At 42.6% G+C, this 20,845-nt stretch overlaps 1 protein-coding gene across 1 annotated transcript in view; it reads left to right on the forward strand.

Moving 5' to 3' along the window:
• The window catches only part of CPNE8 (copine 8), a 453,180-nt gene that overhangs the window by 321,253 nt on the left and 111,082 nt on the right, over positions 1-20,845 (forward strand). The window contains exon 10 of the mRNA XM_077264830.1: positions 12,155-12,196. Coding sequence (XP_077120945.1) covers positions 12,155-12,196 — 42 coding nt within the window. The remainder of the gene's footprint in view (positions 1-12,154; positions 12,197-20,845) is intronic.

The following is a 20,845-nucleotide window of genomic DNA, read 5'->3' on the forward strand; positions in this document are numbered from 1 at the left end:
CTTCTGTCCCGGAGTCCAGGCAAAGCTCTACCAAAAGAGTGGATGGGACTATGGTAATTGTCCCCTTGAAGGACAATTTAGAGGAAAACGTCTCCATGTCTAGTGTACCTCCTCCAACCACTACCACCACTAGACGCTGATGTTCCCCCGACCGCTGAGAACACTTGGAGGCAAGATGTCCTGACTGCCGGCAAACATGACAGACCATAAGTGCACGAGTGGATCGGGACTTAGATCCCGCACGCAACGCCTCTTTGGCCTCATGTGACTCGGATGCCTGGACCGGAGATTCCTGAGGTTTGGCGAAGGTGGGAGCCAGCCGAAACCTCAGCCTACACTGGGCTCGCTCCAACCTTCGCTCGTGAAAATGAAGGTCAATGCGGGTTGACATAGCTATGAGCTCCTCCAGTGTGGCGGGAATCTCCCTAGTGGCCAAATCGTCCTTCAAATGGTCAGCCAGCCCTCTCCAAAATACCGGGATAAGGGCTTTATCCGACCATTCCACCTCAGACGCTAATGTCCGGAAATGGACAGCAAAATAGCTGACCATGGACGAACCCTGAGTCAATGCCAGCAGTTGGAGCGCCGTATCATGGGTGACTTGGGGTCCATAAAAGACCTGTTTCAGAGTGCTCAAAAACCGAGGAGCACTCTGCACCACATGATCGTCGCGCTCCCACAGTGGCGTAGCCCACTCCAATGCACTGTCCCACAGCAGAGAAATTATGAATCTCACCTTTGCCCGCTCTGTGGGAAAACATGCAGCCAGGAGCTCGAGGTGTATACCGCACTGGCTCACGAGACCCCTACAGGATTTACTGTCACAAGACTATTTCTCTGGCAGCGGGAGGTGAGATAAGGTCGGAACAGAGATGGCAGTGGGTAAAGCTGCCGCAGCCACGCTGGCAGCCTGGACAGCTATTGCGGTAACATCCACCGCTGAGGTTGCACGCTCGAGTGCCGCCAACCTGCCCTCCAGCAGCTGGATGTACCCCTGCAATCGCTGTTCGTCCGTCATTACTTAGCCAGACCCTGGCGCTAGTACAATGTTAGGGCTAGCGGAACTCACCAAATAATTAGAGAAAAGGAATAAGATGCATTCGCAGCCCGCGGTCCACTGTGCAGAGAAGGTACCTGCTGCTAAGCAATGACAGACTATATGGCAGTACAATAAGGATACACACACGGGTTAGCCTCACCCTGTGTGAAAGAAGCGAACCATGTTGCGTCACAAGGCCGCAGTAGCGCACGTAACAGAAATAATAATTAAGTAGCACGAAAGTGCATGCGGTGCCGCACTGGCGGACGCCACTAACCACCCATACTTGGGTTTGGAAAGTGCGGTGATAGCGCACGGCGCCGCACTGGCGGTCACAGTAATAGACGCTGTTTGCGTACCAGTGTTGGTAACAAGTCAGGCGCTAGATTACAATCATCCTCCTTACGCGGGCATTCAAACACAAGAGAGGGGATGATTAAAGAGCGACTTTCACTCACAACACACACACACGTAAACGAGTGTATACTAGCACATGGCCGTGCGGCCATGCAAACCTTTTATAGCTGCAGGAAGTTCAGGACCTTCCTAGAGGACCAATGAGAACTGCTACAGTAACTGAGCAACTTCAGGACCTTCCTAGAGGACCAATAGGAGCTACTGCAGTATCTGAGCATGTGACCCCAGACCTCCACTGAGAGGTCTTCCTTTGGGCATGCTCAGAAGGGGAAAAGCAGGACTTAGTCCCAGAGACGTCTGCTCGCCGCTGATCAGAACAGGCTATAATGGCAGAGCCTGGAAAGGCAGCAGTAACCCTTTGCACAGAATCAGACTGAGCGAGACGCTGGGACCGACGTCTCCACTGAGCAGGCTCCACTGCGACTGACCCAGAATGAGAGACCGCAGCAGACATGGTTCGAGATTCCCCCTGTGCAGCGGCGGGAACTCGACTTCAAACATAACATTCTGTGACACACCCCTGAAGTCAATATGATCACTGTACCCTTAGATGAATTAATTGAGAGGTATAAATTGAGAGGGGGTTCTGCTGTCCTGTCATCTCAGGATCTTATCCTGAGGTCCATTGCACCCGCAAACCATAACAGTAAAATCTTCACTATAATATGGCACTATTTCCTTTCTGAGCTTTGCATTGTACCTGAAAAGTAATTCCTGATTACATGTAAGGTATTGGCGCACTTTGGAGAAATTGTTCAACAAACTGTGAGGTCCATTTTCTACTATTAGCCCTTATAAAAATTAAAAATTTGGAGCTAAAATAACATTTTAGTTGTAAAAATTTAATTATTTTTTTTAACTGCCCAATGTTATAAAATTCTATGAGGCACATGTGATGTCAACATGCTCACTGCATCAGTAGATGAATTCATTGAGAGGTGTAGTTTGTAAAATGGGGTAACTTATGCTGGGGTTCTGCTGTTCTGGCACCTCAGGGGCTCTGCCAATGTGACATAGCATCCACAAACCATTCCAGCAAAATATGAATTTCAATATGGCACTGCGTCCCTTCTGAGCTTTGCACTTTGCCTCAAAAGTAGTTTTCCACTATATATTGGGTACTGGCATACTTAGGAGTAATTGCGTAACAAATCGTACCATTCATTTTGTCCTATTATTCCTTTTGAAAATTAAAAACTTGGGGCCAAAGCAACATTTTAGTGGAAAAAATGGTAATTTCCATTTACTCAGTCTAATGTTATGCAATCCCCTAGATGTATTCCTCAAGAGGTGTAGTTTCCTATATGTGGTCACCTGTGGGGCTTTCTGCTGTTTTATCATGTCATGGGCTCATCAAATGTGACATGGCATCCGCAATCTGTTCCAGCCAAAATTGAGTGCCAGAATTCAGTTGGCGTTCTTTCGCTTCCAAGCCCTGCTGCGCTCCCAAACAGTAGCTTTCCACCACATATGAAATATTGGCTTACTCGGGTATAATTTCACAGCAAAGTGTGTCAGCCATTTTCTCCTGTTACCCTTGCCAAAATGAAACATGTGGTGCACATCAACATTTTTTAGGGAAAAAGTAAAATTTTAATTTTTTCCTTCCACATTTTCTTTAATTCCTGTCAAGCAAAGGAAGGGTTAATAAACCTATTGAATATGGTTTTTAGCACTTTGTGGGGTTCACGTTTTTGTAAGGTGTCACTTTTGCTTATTTTCTGTTATATAGATCCCTCAAAGTCACTGTGATGTGGTTGCCCAAAAAATTGGTTTTGTAAATTTTGTTCAAAAATTGCTGATCAACTTTTAAACCTTTTAACTTCCTAACAATAAAAAAATGATGTTTAAAAAAGTATGCTGTTGTAAAGTAGACATGTGATAAACTATTTTGTGTGATATAAGTATTTGGTTTAAGGGCATAAATATTATATTTTGAAAATTGAGAATTTTTTTTAAATTTTTCCCAAATTCGCATATCTTCACAAAATATATGCATAAAATAACTGCCTAAATTTATCACTAACATGAAGTACAATATATCATGAAAAAATATTCTTAGAATCACTGGGATACATTGAAGCGTTCCAGAGTTATTACCAGTGACACTGGTCAGAATTGTAAAACGTTGCCTGGTCAGGAAGATGAAGTCAGTCTGGGTGGTGAAGGAGTTAAAATGAAATCTAGAAGCATTTACCCTTTTCTGTGTTGCCAAATCAATATTCAGATTTTAAATTGCTAAGTTTTTTTAAAAGGAAATATTCATGCTCTTATACAAACCCAACTCCAAAAAGTTGTGACTGTGGAAAATGTGAAGAAAACAAGAATCCAATGATTTGGAAATGTCTTAAAGCCATATTGTATTCAAAGTGAACATAGAACACAGATTACAAGTTGAAAGTTTAAGATTATTCCATTTCGTTTGAAAAAAATAACTTGTTTAGAAATTTATGACCGAAACATAACTCAAAAAAGGTGGTTGGGATAAATCCATATCTACTATTGAGCAGCATCACCTCTTCTTTATTCAACAGTCTATAAACATCTGGGAAGTCAGGAGACCAATTGCTGGAGTTTTGGGAGAGTAATGTTGTCCCATTGTCTCATGTCTTCCTGCTCAACAGTCCTGGGTCTTTTTGTGCCGTATTTTTTGTTTCATAATACAACAAATGTTTATTTAATGGCAAAAGGTGTAGTTTGCAGGTAGTCAGTTCATCACCTGAACTCTACTTCTGCAAATCCATGATGTTTTGATAAAGTGTAGGATTTAGAATTGCTGAAATATCCAAGGCCTTACCTTGCACAGGAGCATGCAGTAGTCTATTGTCTGTGTGGCAGCCTATATTCTTAAGCCTGTATATAATGCTCATCATTGATAGTGTTTTTCATCATCTGTAAGCTGTTTATTACCAAACCTATACTGTACTAATCCATAGGAATGCAAGGACTGTTCAAGTAATAAATCTTAAATAACTAAACCTTAAATAAATAAAAAGAACTCCAAGACTTGTTGGATGAATAAGGCCACAGTGCTTTATTAAGGATATTAATCATATTAACCACATAAATAACTTTAATGATAAAAGTATTAATGACTCAGTCCTGAATTGACTCGAGTCGATCCATCAGTAAATTGATAAATAATTAATAACATATCACACAGCCACATGGCTGTGTTACCTACCTTCAATGAAGGGCAGCGACAGTAGCAAACACGTGAAAATTTTTCAGGATCCTGTCAGAATGCCAGCGCGGGCACTCTGTCAGGCATTAAATACTGGCCTGACCCACCTCCCTGTGGCAACCTTCATATCAGTTGGTCCATAAATTGCTGGAAAAGCTGTCTCCAGGTTAGTAACTTCTGCCCAGCAACCTGAGCAGTCTTCTCCCGCTGTTTTCGTTAACCCTTGCAGCTCAAAACAAAGAAAACAACAGTTAGTTGTTAATACATTTAAAATTGACTTTAAGTTTAATGTCCTGTGATTCCCATGAGCCCTCTTTATCTTACAAATTGGGGGCTAACATTCCATCAGAGATGCAGGCTTTTAAACTGTCCACTGATAAAAAGCTGGATGGTCCCTCGCTACCCAAGTCCATAGGACTTAGAGTCCATGGTTTCCATAAAGAATTTACAATTTTGAGTACAGCACCGTTTTCCATTTTGCCTCAATAAATTTTACATTAGCTTTGGGACAGAGAAAACAGTACCGTTTCTGGATTGTGTTGATAAATGGCTTTTTCTTTGCATGACGGAGCTTTATCTTGAATTTTTGCATTGCACGCCATACTATGTTCACAGACAGTGATTTATAGAAGTATTTTGATGCCCATGCAGTGATTTGCACGACTGAGTGATGCTTGTTTTTAATGAAGTGCCACTAGAGAGCCCATAGATCATGAGCATCCAGTATTGACAGTCGGCCTCGTCCTTTGTACATACAGAGTTCTCCAGAACCTCTGAATCTTTTGCTGTTATGTGGTGTAGAGAGTAAGACATTCAAAGTATTAGCAATTTTACTCTCATGAACATTTTTCTGAATATGCTTCACAATGTTTGGATGCAGTTGTTAACAGCCATCTTTTCTAATGAGAGACTCTTCCTCTCTATCTTGCTTTTTTATACAGTCATGTGTCTTAGTTGAATACTGATCCTCCTGCTGTTTTTCATTAGTACCACTTACTTTTTCAGCCTTTTGTTGACCCTCTTGCAACTTTTTTTGAGCTGTGGTACTGCCCACAATTTCTAATTGAGTTAAGTTTTTCAAATGAAATGGAAAAATGTCCAATTTTTATCTTCTGAAGTGTGTCTTACAGTCCTGCTCACTGTTATTGGCACCCATTAAGTTTAAGTACATAAAGTGGAATATCACCTGAGCAAAAATTAAGTGAAACGGTTTTTTGTATAGACTACACATGTTAAATACAAAAGAGCAAATGCTAATAATTTAAAGCAAAAAACAATGGCAGGCTATAAATAGAAAAACCTGAAGCTTGCTATGACGCTGATATTGGCACCCTTTACATTAAATTAGTATGGAAACACTTTTTGACTCGCTAGTGAGAATCACCTGTGATTAATTGCCGGTGCCTATGTGACATGAATTAGCCAATGAATGATGACTTTAGTGTTTTAAAAAGCCACATGGTAGACCCTGTTTCTTTGTCACAATGGTGAAGACAAAGGAGCTGTGTAAGGACATCAGAACTGATGCTATTAACAAACACAAGACTTAAAAAGGGGAAAAAGAACTTGGTGTCCCAGTTTCAACAGTGCACAATGTTATTAAAATCTGCCAAGCATGGAACCATCAAGAAGCTCCCTAGACGTGGGGAAAGAGGAACATTTTCATGAGATGTCTTCAAAGGTTGGTGTGAATGGTGGAAAAAACACCAACATCAAACATCCAAAGACCTGAAGGCCAACCTGGAACAGTCTGGGGTCATAGTTTCAACAAGTACCATACGCCACTAAACCAAGCAGAGCTTTATGGGCGAAGGTCAAAGAAGAAAACATTGCTGAAGAAAAGCCATAAGAAGGAACTGCTGATCTTTGCCAAAAAGTACATTGACAAACCACAATCCTTCTGGGAAAATGTTCTGTGGACAGATTAAACAAAAATTTAGCTTTTTGGCAATACGAAGCAACAATTTGTTTACAGATGGCGCAATGAAACTTATACGGAAAAGAACACCCTACCAACAGTTAAGAATGGTGGAAGATTCATAAAGCTGTGAGGTTGCTTTGCAGCGTCTGTGTCACACTGTGACGGTCTTCGGTAAGTAAGGGGGGCCTTAAAGGGCCACTGTCACCCCCCCCCCCCTGCCGTTATAAACTAAAAGAGCCACCTTGTGCAGCAGTAATGCTGCAGTCTAACAAGGTGGCTCTTTTAGTTTTTGATTCATTTATTAGCTCAATAAAGCATTTTATAAATTGGCCACACATACCAGATATTATGCCAGGAGGCGGTCCGAAGCGTCCTGTATGAATCCCCCAACTGCCGTCACTCTTCTCTTCAGGGCCGATGTTACCCGCCCCCTTCGCGTTGTTGCTTCTTAAATCCGGCGCCTGCGCTGTGCGTGCCTGCCTGGGGCCTGCGCAGTCTTCATTATCAGTAGCTCTCAGATGCAGGGTGCCTGACTGCGCAGGTGCGGGCAGTGCGGCCGCCCTGTTACTGAATCCCCGCCCCGCACTGTGTTATTCATTATGCACAGTGCGGGGCTGGCATTCCTGGGCATGCGCACTGCGCTTGTCAGACGCTCCCCCGGTCCCCCGCCTTCCAGCATTGCCCGAATATACAGGTTTCATTGCCGACGTTTGGAACAGCCAGAAAGAACAACGCTGGAAGGCGGGGGACCGGGGGAGCGTCTGACAAGCGCAGTGCGCATGCCCAGGAATGCCAGCCCCGCACTGTGCATAATGAATAACACAGTGCGGGGCGGGGATTCAGTAACAGGGCGGCCGCACTGCCCGCACCTGCGCAGTCAGGCACCCTGCATCTGAGCTGCTACTGATAATGAAGACTGCGCAGGCCCCAGGCAGGCACGCACAGCGCAGGCGCCGGATTTAAGAAGCAACAACGCGAAGGGGGCGGGTACCATCGGCCCTGAAGAGAAGAGTGACGGCAGTTGGGGGATTCATACAGGACGCTTCGGACCGCCTCCTGGCATAATATCTGGTATGTGTGGCCAATTTATAAAACGCTTTATTGAGCTAATAAATGAATCAAAAACTAAAAGAGCCACCTTGTTAGACTGCAGCATTACTGCTGCACAAGGTGGCTCTTTTAGTTTATAACGGCTGGGGGGGTGACAGTGGCCCTTTAAACTATCCCTGGAACTGGGACCCTAACTATCCCTGTCCCGGGGCTATTCTTAAAGGTAGAGAGGCCTGAATCTCCAACCTTACTATGCTCCTGTTTGTGTCCTAAGCTGTCCCTTCTTCCTCCCCCAAGTAGGCCTGGGACAGATGTGTTAGTGTATATACATGTAAGACAAACAGGGATAACAAAAAGCAACTTACATACAAAAACACTCAAAGGTAGAGAAATATAAAGGGAAGGATAGGAAGGTACAGGCCAAATGGGAATAGGATGATGGAGAAAACATATACTCAAAATCAGCAAACAACAATCTCCAGCAGCAACTACGAATTCCTTTTTCAGTGCATTAACTCCAGCAAGCCACAAAGTAAAACTTTCACAGGCAGGAATGAGAAGGTCTGGACAGGTATTATAGGGAGAGAAAGGGAGCAGGTCAGGAGCAGCTGTGAGATGGAGCTGCATGCATCTAACCAGCATACAAAGAGTCGTTAACCTCTTCAGCGCCAAAGGAAAGAAAGTCCATTTAATATGAGGAACAAAGCACACAGACTAAGTGGAAGACCTGTGATTCTCAGTACTTGAAGATCACCTAACCCAAGATCTCCAAAGAGGACATGACACACTTGTAACAGTCTAGTTCTGGAGGCCTTGACCGTGTCACAGGAATCATGATATCAGAAGATTATCAAGAGATTTTAGAGCAAAATGTCCTACCGAGTATAAGAAAACTTGGTTTGAGTCGAAGATCATGGGTCTTCCAGCAAGACAATGACTCAAAGCACACAACCAAAAGTACACAGCAGTGGTTGAAAAAGAAAAAATAGACAGTTTTAAAATGGCCAGAAATAAGTCCTGACCTCAATCCCATTGGACATTTTTGGGGTTAGCGGAAATCTTCCATTGGGAAAAAGAACCCTGCAAACATTCAAGAGCTTGAGCAAATGAACAAACTGCAAAGGAAGAGTGGGAGAAAATACCAGCTGAGAAGTGCAAGAAGCTTATAGATGGCTACAAGAAACATTTGGACGCTGTCATCAATGCCAAAGGGCGTGCATCCAAGTATTAATTAGGGGAGACTTTATTGCTGCACATGCTGTTTATTTTATTTCCTTTTTGAAATTGTAGCATGTAAGGTGAAAAACAATGTTTTATTGTTGTATTTCTTTGGACCACTAATTAAAAAATTAATAGATACAACGTTGGTTCATTTACATTTCTTTCTGAAGATATTGTACAGTCTATGAAAAGAGTGAAGGGGCTGCTATTAATGGTGACCAGCACTGTATATTCTGTGGTGAATAATATGTGACTAGAAGAGATTTCCAATGCATTGCCTTCTTGTTTTCTTTACATTTTACACAGCATTCCAACTTTTTGGGAATTGGGATTGTAAATACAGTTTGATTGCTTTTACAGTTTTACTTACCTAACTGAAGTTAAAAAGGATTTGCCACCATGTCACACATGGCCAGTTCTCATTTGATTTCCTCTGCTCCCTTAAGTAATTATTTTTTTTGTTTTATTTAAATCTGCCATACAGTTGTAAATCTATGGGCCTATTTGTTTAGCACTAAGTTTTATGGCCTTTACCAAGAGGCATGGCTCATATAATTCTATGGGGATGTGTCTTAGGCTGCTCTGCATTATTACCCAGCGAGCAACACCCCATTGTTTGCACCACACTAGAAAAGGTGGTGTGGTATTCTTGAGCCACAAAATGCAAATTTATATTGACATGTACCACTTCTTAGGTAAAAATTACTGACATAATATGCACCATCAAAGAACTGGTTTAAAAAATAAAATCTAAAGTTTGATAAAGGTGTGCCAAATACATGGAAAAGCATGCACCATTGTGATAGATTTGGTGCGTTTTCCTACTAGTTTGTCTAAACTAATGCTGACTCAGTGGTAAACTGCTCCACCTTGATCGTTTTTAGTCTATAGTTGGCCAGACTAGTGGAACCCAAACTATACAGTCTTATAAAGTCTGGTCTATACTATCTGTTCGTTTTCTTACCCTTTTTTCCGCTTTGTCCATGTAATTAACAACCTTACCTTTTTCCCTCATTTCATCAAACCTAAGGCCTCTTTCACACTTCCGTTTTTTACAATCAGTCACAATCCGTCAAAATGTTGAAAAGATGACTCCTGTGCAGATTGTAAAAAATGGGTGTACTGGGTCCATTTTTTTGACGGATCCGTCGAGTCTATGTGCACACGTTGTGTATGTGTCTTTGCCGCGTTTTTCCGCTGCGAAAACGCATACACAACACAACCCAGGTTAAAAATAATAAAAAAAATAAAAAATTGTGATATTCTTACCTTCCGGCGTCCCCTGCAGCCTTCCCGCGGCCTTCCCGATGCTTGCGATGCTGCCGGCAGCTCCCTTTCCCAGTAATGCCTTGCAAGCAATGACCTGTGATGATGTAGCGGTCTCGCAAGACCGCTACGTCATCTGGTCATTTTGCAATTCATTACTGAGAACGGGAGCTGCCGGCAGCATCGCGAGCATCGGGAAGGCTACGGGGGACACCGGAAGGTAAGAATATCACGATTTTTTATTATTTTTTATTATTTTTAACATTATATCTTTTTACTATTGATGCTGCATAGGCAGCATCAATAGTAAAAAGAGAGAGAGAGCGAGAGAGAATTTCCCTGATGGGAAATTCTTCCTCGCATGCTCAGTTTCAAAAGACGGCATCCGTCGCTGAATTCCTGCTTTTGACAGTCAGCGACGGATCCTGCGTACATAGGCTTCCATTATAGCCAATGACAGGCAGTGCAGGATCCGTCGCTGAGCGATTTTCCGACGTACAGAAAAAACGTACAGAAAAAACTTTGTCTCCGCCCGACAGACAGCAATTTTACGACAGATCCAGTGCACGACGGATGAAACGGAATGCCATCCATCACAATCCATCACTAATACAAGTCTATGAGAAAAAAACAGAACCAGCAGAAACATTTGCTCGACCCGTTTTTTTTACAAAATGACGTATTGTGACGGAAAAAGAAAGACAGAAGTGTGAAAGAGGCCTAACTTATGCTGGTTTCACATTTGCATCTTTGTGCACAGCGTTTGATCCACATAGATCTGCATGTGTCATGCGTAGATATATTTAACATGGTGTATGCATTTGCATGCTTTTGCGTACTCATGCCTTATTTCACGGTGTGCGGCGAACGCAACATGTTGCATTTTTGGAGGAGTCAAATATGCGCATGCCAATTAGTGCATCAAAAAAAGCATTACTGTCTATGGGAACGCATACGAACACAAGGACATGCGTACTCATGCATTCGATGGGCTTGCGTACTTCGACTGCACATGTCCAAGAACTGTTTTGAGACACGCCCTCCTGGAAATATCGAACGCATGTGCATAAATAACGCAAAGGCAGGCAAAAATGCATGCGGATAAAAAACGCGTAAACATGCGTTTGCATGCGTTTTGGCATGCAGATGATACACTGCGCACATATATGCAAATGTGAACTTAGCCTTAAACTCATGATCACAACATTATGTTTCTTTTGAAACATAGTAACATTTCAAAAAGTAAAGCCAAGTTTAGACAGCTGTAATTCTTCCACATTTTAGTGTCAGCTGTATAGGTTCAACAACCGGCCCTCTCACTTTTCATCTGAACCGCACTGTGATCATCATAAGTTTGATTGATTGGAATAGCCTGCAGTGAACTTTATTAGCTGCAAAAAAAATCAAATTTATAGTAAATAATACAAAAGCCTTGAGAGCTTAAAGAAATATGAAAGGAGAAAATACCTTTATGAAATTTTGCGTTGGTAACCTACCTAGTAAAAATAACTTTGCTTTACTTATCATATGCTGATTTTGATTTATGTCTGTTTTTATTCCATTGAAATCCAAAGTGACTGTTAGTCTACAAATAATACTTATGTAGCATAACATATTAACTTTGACAATGCTAAAAAAAAATTGAAAGTAAAATTTGTCTGGTTTTTTTTTCCTTCTCTTATCCTTCTAATCAGTCATATTAATTAACAAATATTTTAGCAAGGGATACTTGGTTTTCCATTGTTTTTATTGTGCAGTATTTTATGACTATAGTTCCATTTATAGCCAAAGAAAATAAAGCAATAGAGAAGTGGGATAGTTTTTATCCATGATTGCGTTATCTTACACTTATGATTACAGATTTCCACTTTTAGTCAAACATTTCTATTTATGCTAGTAAATGCATTAAAATAGCCTTTATTGGTAGTTTATGCACTTGAAACACCAACTTTTTTATGTTCTGACAGTATTTAGGAGCATGGAGATTTCTGTTTACCCGTGTACTTTCCTTGTAATGTACTTTATATAATGCAATGTATTTGTTTTCTGTTGACAGAACAATTAAAGTGGAAGTTTATGATTGGGATAGAGATGGAAGGTATAGTACTTGCATATAGTTTTATAACATGGTGTATTTTTTCATTCATTTTTTGATTGAAAGCCCAAGATAATGTTGTCTCCACCATGGTGCTCTGAAAATGTGAACCGTGCCACACAAAAAAAGCAGAAAACAGTGCAGAAGGATATGGTCTATCTCAGCCCACTCCGAAAGGAGAAGGGGCCTCAATAAACCATTCTCTATCCCTCTGAGTCAGGAGGCTACAGCGAGGGACCAAGACTAGTGTATCCCCTTTGCAGACGCGGAGAAGGGGCCTCAATAAACCATTCTCTATCCCTCTGAGTCAGAAGGCCACAGCAAGGGACCAAGACTAGTGTATCCCCTTTGCAGACGCTCAGGAAAAGCCCAAATCACGCTCCTGGTATCGACCCGGTCTTCCACCTAAGTGAAACAATGAATTAACATAGACTGGCTCCTTTCCCACATGAGAAAAATCAGGTCATGTGCAGAGGGGACTAGAATCTGATGGCCACATAGTTTCCCCCTAGACCATTCAGTAGGGAACCCATAAGGGAACCACATCTCCATTTACTGTGGCTCTGATCACTCTTGGTCCCTGGCAAACAGTTGATTTTCCATTTATTCTGCTTTTGGACCCTGTAGAGAAAATTGATTCATTTAAATAAGTGTGTCTCTCCATTCTGGCTTATAGAAGGAATGGGGTCTTGAGCTTGAGACCCAGCTTTACAGTATCCATAAGTCTTAAAGGAACATATGAACAGGGGTCGATTTTATAAGACAACCCCATTTAATGAAAATAAGTGTAATATTTAGCTGACTCCCCTCTGCATTGGCATAAGTATCCGTGACCATTACAGTATTTTTTATTACCCTTTCTTTCTGAACTTATACCATTCTGACAAGGTATTGTGTTTTCCATAAGTAATATAATGACTATTTAATAATGCAGTATCGTATATGCATACAAACATAACATGCCATTACAATGTTGGGAGTAAAACTTTACTACTATAAATTTTAACATGACATGAGAAAAGAATGACTGTATATAGAATTTTATTGGTCATTTAAAAATGTAGTATCAGTCTCTGAGAAGCTCTAATGAATGGCAATTTGTAACCGCACTTTTTGTGTAGTTGGGTCAGCAATTTTCTAAAGGCTGTAGATTTATCTTGGTGAAGCCTATCAACCTAATACAAGAACATAAATAAGTGTGTATACAAAAGATGAACAGCTGTTGACTCTGCAGTGTTGGCATCTTTCACTTAAGTATCAAGATTCTAAACCTGCTAAGAAAAATATTTTCTGTGCTGTGACTGGAACATCTCTACACTCTACACATGCTACATTACATCTTTCACTTGATCATTATATTGAAAAATGAGGTTTCACTGTTGGCTATGCTTCGTCCATTTAGTGAGCACGCTCTGCTTTTCCAGTATCTCCCATAATGAAAGTTATGAAGATGTGTCATGCAATCCTCAGTCTGTTTTACTGATTGTTGGTGGTTGTAACTGTCTAATCTCCTGTCATCCAATATTTATCCTGTTGATAAGCAAAAAAAAAAATTACAGTAACTTAAACTATCAAGTGCTGTATTACAAGTATAGATAAATTCAATTTGTATTTTATTTTTGTACTTTATCCTTATTTTCACACCTCTATTATAAGTCTACTAAACCTGAATTATAAAATGGAAAATACCATATATATTTTTTTTGAAAGTTGATACCTAGCCAATTTGGTGACAGCTACGATGTAATCAACAGTCATAGGTATACCCCTCCTCACATGTAAAGCGCCATGGAATAAATGGCGCAATAATAATGGAGCGCCCCCCCCACGTATAAGGGCAATGGGGTACTCGGCACCGAGTCCTTCAGTGCTCTGCGGGGATGTCACGGTGGCCCGACCCGTTCCATGGCCCTTTGAGGGACGTCCAATAAAGGAAGTAGTTTTTATGGTTTTGGGAAAGGTCTTTAAAGGGGAAGTTCATGACGCCACTTGTGGTATTGGGTCAGGGTGACCAACGCTGCTTAGGGGTCCGCTGGGGTGATGTGATGGCAGCTAGATGGTATACCTTCCCACAGGTGAAGTGTATCCCCAGGGCTTCCCAGAAGTGTAGATGGTGATGGTGGATGATGTAAGGCGCGGAGAATAACGAGGACACAAGGTTGCAGTCTCTTTACCTTTTACTGGAGGCTTCAGCATCCACAGTCCAGGGTACAGACCACAGGGTAGGCAGAGTCCAGCCGGTCCAAAGGCAAATCCAGAGTCCCCTTATCCAGGTGGAAATCAGTAGCCTTCCTACTAGCGCCTGTGTGTTGTAGTACCTCCCTGCTGAGCTTCCCGGTAAAGTCCTCACAACTCTTGTAGATGTTCTAGATGTTATTTCTTCCTCTCCGTCCCCCAGATGGTGTGTATAGGACAAACCCGTATGACTGATGGCCTGACTGATGGCCTGAGGCTTGTTTATAGGGACCCTAGAGATGCCCCGACGCCCACAAGTTGCCACTGTGTCTTCCTAGCTATTAAGGTTGGGCAGCCAACTTGGAATTGACTCAAAAAATGATGAAGGACAGCATCCAATCCAGGTGAAAAAAACTTCTTTTTTTGTGCCAAGTGCAACGTTTCAACCATCAAAGGTCTTTTTCAAGCATGCTAGAAAAAGACTTTTGATGGTTGAAACGTTGCACTTGGCACAATAAAAGAAGTTTTTTTCACCTGGATTGGATGCTGTCCTTCATCATTTTTTGGGTATGTACACTTCCACTTTGGTCCGTGGGACTAGGACGGGCATCCCATTGCCAGTTGTGCTGTCAGCTACTCTCTGAATTTCAAACTTGGAATTGACTGTCCTGCCGGTCTCTGAAGTAAAGCGTAGAGACAATTACTCCCTCAGTGTTCCGGCCACCGGCTACGCGCCTCAGAAGGAGGCAGCCTGTTTCAGGGCAGAACTCCTCCTGGTGTTTTCTCCTTGTGCTATGACTTCGTTTCTCACCCTCTACAACACAGTTCTCTTTGTGTCCTTTCTTAGGATGCTGCCGCACGTGGGGCAGGCGCAGCTCCGTAGCTTTCTGTTCTAGCTAGGCCTCTGACAGGATCCCACCCCTGTCAGGGACCCTCTGTCGGCAGCTCCGATGTTCCTCCTTTCCCCCTGTCTGCCTGACAGGTGGTGCCTGGGCAAAGCCCAGTCAGCTTCTCTCTAACTTTCTATCCAGCCCACCAGTTTTACCCTTCTGTGAGGAGTGCCCTAGTAGATAGGGGCAAGGCTCCCCCTGGTGGTCTGGAGTGTGAAGTGTGGTGTATGGTTTGTGATACCTGGTAGGAAGATCTCCTTTATTACCTTCAGACGTAATATCACTCCCCCTGGTGAAAGAATGACATTACTGCAACGACCAGGACTCTGGGGCGCTGCAATAATAATAATAATAAATAAATAGGTGCCCTCATGAAGTCTTGCATTAAAACATAACTTTATTTAAATGATAGAAAATACAAGAGAATCAGACTAGGCTGCTCTGTCTCCTCTTACCTAAGCAATCTACTACACTTATTATCAACCTGGACACAGCCTTACATTACAGAGAGAACCAGTTTGATTACATTTTTAGAAAATACCTAGGGGTTAAAATTGCAACATGCCCCTCCATTTTTAATATCAACATCTATATTTTTCTTCGTTGTAAAATGTATTTGATTTTCTACAGGAATATATAATCTCATTGACAGGTCAAATCAAATATACTTAAGAAGGTTGAACACGCAAAATATATTGATGTGTTAGGACTCCCGATCACGTGTTGTTGACCCCTAACACCCAACACAATAACCCCTTAACGACCACCGACATGCCTTTTTAACAGTGCTGAGAAATAAGTGTATAGCGCACCCCAGCATCAGAATTTCTCCGGGGTCTCGGCTACCGGGGGTTGCTGAGATCCCAGAGAATATGATTCGGGTCAGTTTTTACCGACCCCAGTTATTGCAATTGCTGTTATTAACTGAATAACGGCGACCGCAAAAAAATAAGTCTGATTTCCCTTTTAATTTCTCTCTCCTCTGATGTGATCGCACCTCAGAGGATAGAGAAATGGGGTCCCCGATCACCCTCCGATACCTCCGGTGTCCCTGCATTCCCCCATGATGTCCCCCTCTGGCGGCGTCTTTCAGGAAGAAAATGGCTGGCGCATGCGCAGTGTGCCCACTGAGATCTGCTGGCCTGCACTCGGCAACAACAGGAAATTTTTCCTATTGGTTCATTTTGATGACTGTGGTAGATCCTATCACAGTGATCAAAATAAAAAAAATAGTAAATAAGATCACCCTTTATCACCCCTTTAGTTAGCTAAAAATAATAAATTAAAAAATGTATTTCCATTTTTCCATTAGGGTTAGATTTGGGCTAAAGTTAGGGTTGTGCTAAAGTTAGGGTTGTGCTAAAGTTAGGGTTTTGGCTAAAGTTAGGGTTGTGCTGGGGTTCGGGTTGGGCTAAAGTTAGGGTTGGGATAAAGTTAGGGTTGGACTAGGGTTAGGGTTGTGGTTGGGATTAGGGTTAGGGTTGGGATTAGGGTTAGGGGTGTGTTGGGGTTAGGATTGTGGTTAGGGTTATGGTAGGGTACGGATTAGGGTTAGTGGTGTGTTGGGTTTGGGTTGGAGTTAGAATTAGGGGGTTCCACTGTTTAGGTATATTAGGGGGTCTCAAAACGCGACATGGTGCACCCATTGATTCCAGCCAATTTTGCGTTCAAAAAGTCAAACAGTGCTCCCTCCCTTTTGAGCCCTGCCATGCGCCCAGTGGCTTTCCTCCACAAACGGGGTATTGGCATACGCAATTTTGTGGTCCATTCTCTCCTGATACCCTTGTGAAAATAAAAAAATTTGGTTACAAAGTAATTTTTTTGGTGAAAAAAGTAAAATGTACATTTTTTCCTTCCACATTGCTTTAGTTCTTGTGAAACACCTGAAGGGTTAATAAACTTCTTTAATGTGGTTTTGCTCACCTTGAGGGGTGCAGTTTTTAGAATGGTATCACTTTTGAATATTTTCTGTTATATTGACCCCCCAAAGTCACTTCAAATGTGAGATGGTCCCTAAAAAAATGGTTTTGTAAATTTTGTTGGAAAAATGAGAAATCGCTGGTCAACTTTTAACCCTTATAAATTCCTAGCAAAAAAAATTGTGTTTCCAAAATTGTGCTGATGTAAATTAGACATGTGGGAGATCTTATTTATTAACTATTTTGTGTGACATATCTCTCTGATTTAAGAGCATAAAAATTAAAAGTTTGAAAATTGCAAAATTTAAATTTTTTTTGCCAAATTTCTGTTTTTTTTCATAAATACACGCAAGTCATATCGAAGAAATTTTACCACTAACATGAAGTGCAATATGTCACAAAGAACAGTCTCAGAATCAGTGGGATACGTTGAAGCGTTCTAGAGCTATAACTTCATAAAGTAACAGTGGTCAGAATTGTAAAAATTGGCTTGGTCAATAAGTACCAAGTTGGCTCTGTCACTAAGGGGTTAATTGATCAGCTGTTCTGGCAGCACCCATATGTAAATACATGAAAGAGATCTCTACTGTGCAACCCCATTTAATGTGTGATGGACTCTGCCGAGTACTTGCACAACAGTTCCATTCTTTTGAATAGGAACAATTCTGCAGTATCTGGAAAAAGCCATTACACTTTGAATAGAGCTGCATAGTGCAGTTCCATTCCATATGATTACATCCGGCTGCCGCTGGAGCTTGTAACAAGTGATCACTGGGGGTCCCAAGGATAGATAATCGATATCAGATTTATGATGGCCCTACTCCAGGAAAGGTCATCAATATGTTCTGACCCGACAGTCCCTTTAAGGCCTATGTGTTACTGAAATTCCTTTTTCTACTTAATTTGCAAAATGTTTTCAAAAGGAAAACCTACCATCAGGTTACTCATTGCTATTTTTTTTAAACAAAATGGCAGCGTGTAAGTCACAAATGGGTAACTATATTATAAATATATCAAGTTATCTAGATGGATAGCCCTAGCTCATCTCTCATATCTCTCCCGAGGAACAAATAGAGGGATGTTAGGAACGTTAGAGAGATTGTAGAATATCTTCACAAGGCAATTTGGCTAAAAATAAAAAGAAGTTTGGCAGCAGTTTCTTGTATTTACTAAAAGCACATTAAACTACTGGCACAATATGAACAGACTGTGTCACTTGTTAATTTATCCTCTCCGCTGATGTCATCTTGCTTTCTGCCCTGTTTTGCCCTGGAAAAAAGCTCAGCTTTAGGCCTATAAGTTATATAAAGACACTTAAAAAAATTGCCAGTCTGGCGGCCGGAGAAAACGCCCTGAGGAACGTTTTTTTTGCGGCGAAAAACCTGATGGCGCCCGAATCGGCGCCTCCATAGTTTTCTGACAATGGACGCCTATGGGGGCCGGATGTGGACGATATCTGGCGCCGGAGTCCGGCCTCCAAACTGCGCATGCCCTGTTCTCTCTTTCTCTTTTTACTATTGATGCTGCCTATGCAGCATCAATAGTAAAAAGATATAATGTAAAAAATAATAAACAAAAATAAAAAATCGTGATATTCTCACCTTCCAGCGTCCCCCCCAGCCTTCCCACTGTTCGTGATGCTCCTGGTCCCAGTAATGCATCGCGGCGATGACCCCAGATGACGTGCAGTCTCGCGAGACCGCTACGTCATCTCAGGTCATTGCCGCGATGCATTACTGAGACATCGCGACCATTGCGAGGAGCGGGAAGGCTGCCGGGGCCGCCGAAAGGTGAGAATATCACGATTTTTTTTTTTTTTTTTAGTATTTTTTTTACATTATATCTTTATCCCAGATCCGGAAGAAAAGCTGATCCGGCGCAATCAGTTTTTACACTAATTGTGCCGGATCCAGCAATCCGTCCCGCCACCGGATTATGCGTGACGGTGAGGGACGGACGTGAGTGTTAAAGGACCAGGATACGTTTCACCCAGCTCCCAGTAAATGGGGTGGGTACTTTAGCAGAGCCCTTCCCAGGCCCAATGTCGCCTGGCAGCTGGCCTCTGGTGATGTAGCCAGAGCATAGTCAATAATAAGTAAATTCCTCTAGGAGAAACCTTGGAAGAGTAGCACGTAGAGAAAGGTATATTGAACCCCAAGACCAACCCTGAGAGAGAGCAACCAATACTGCAAGCACCACTCACCACCACAACACATTGGAACTGCAATAAACCGCAAAGAGCTGAGCTGGGAACAGGGTTAAGTAGCTCGCCTGATGCTGAAGGAAATGATAAGGTGTTGAATACCTCCCGATCATCCTCAGACAATCACTCCCTGCTAACTTGCACAGCAGAATGGACACAATCCTACCACTGCTTAGTACCAGACACAGCAGCATCCCATGTTCCCCGGGCTGTGAAATCTGTCAGAGATACAGGATCCCATGTCCCCACACATCCAACTACTCCAGAACACAACACTCCATAAGATTGGGATGTTTTCCCTGTGCATGTGGTAGCTCCGCCTCCAGGGTCATGACAATAGCGGCGCTTGGGACTGGAGTCGCATAGCAGCAGACCCGATCCATTCCCAGGTGGGAGCACAGAACATCAGTTTCTAACATTGTTACATTGTATAAGTCAAGAGATCGCAAAGGACACCGGTATGAAAGCTGATGAGTTACACCAGTCTGGGAGGAAATGAGAATGTTTTCTTCATTCAATGCAGCACCCTAGGGTTATTAATAATTTATTGTCTTGTCATGGACTACCCCTTTAAAGGATTTGTCCCATGGTATATCGTCATGACTGCACTGCTCCCTAGTATTCTGGCTTCTTCCTTGCCAGCAGATGGAGTTTTCCTGCTTGAGTGATAGATCTGACTGATAGCATCATTGCTTCACTGGTTCAAACCGTGTGCTCTTTGATGTGGTAAGTATAGACAGCTTTGCCTCTGCATCATTGAAGCGGCACAGTTGAACTGAAGTTAGCTAGATTGGGAGCTAACTGTGCTCTTAATCCAGCCAGTTTAGAGCAGCATTTAAAAGCTCTATTAGAAAGAGTTTTTAAGCACTGCGATCCTTGGCTAGAAGACTGACCACAACTGAACGGTGACTAGTAAACTAAGCAAGGAGCAGTACACAATAAAATTGAAGATTTATTTATTGCTAGATGGAGGCCCGATGCTATCACATCGGAAGGGCGGTAATGTCACGATTGGGGCAAGCTTTGCAGCGTTGAGAATCTCTCCCCCCCATGTGCTCACCCACCTATCCACTCTCTCTTTCTCCATGTGCTGACTTCTCCCGTCTGTGCTCTCTTCTTTGACCTGTCTACCCTGTGTGCTATGCCCTCCTCCTGTACAAAGATGGCGGCGGTCAGTGAATCATTCGGCTGATCCCGGCGGCGGCGTTTTCGCAACGGTGTTCCGCTGGTGGTACTGTGCAAGAGGCTGCGTATACAGTGTGCGTGTGTGTGTGGTGCGTATGGTGTATACAGTGTGTGTGTGGTGCGTACAGCGTATACAGTGTGTGTGTGGTGCATACTGCATATACAGTGTGTCTGTATGTGTGTGTGTGGTGCATATGGCGTATACAGTGTGTGTGGTGCGACGTTGTTCCGCTGGTGGTACGGCGCAAGAGGCTGGTACCACCAGCAGTTTCCATATTGA

Source organism: Ranitomeya variabilis, chromosome 5 (assembly GCF_051348905.1).
Source record: "Ranitomeya variabilis isolate aRanVar5 chromosome 5, aRanVar5.hap1, whole genome shotgun sequence".
Lineage (NCBI taxonomy): Eukaryota > Metazoa > Chordata > Amphibia > Anura > Dendrobatidae > Ranitomeya > Ranitomeya variabilis.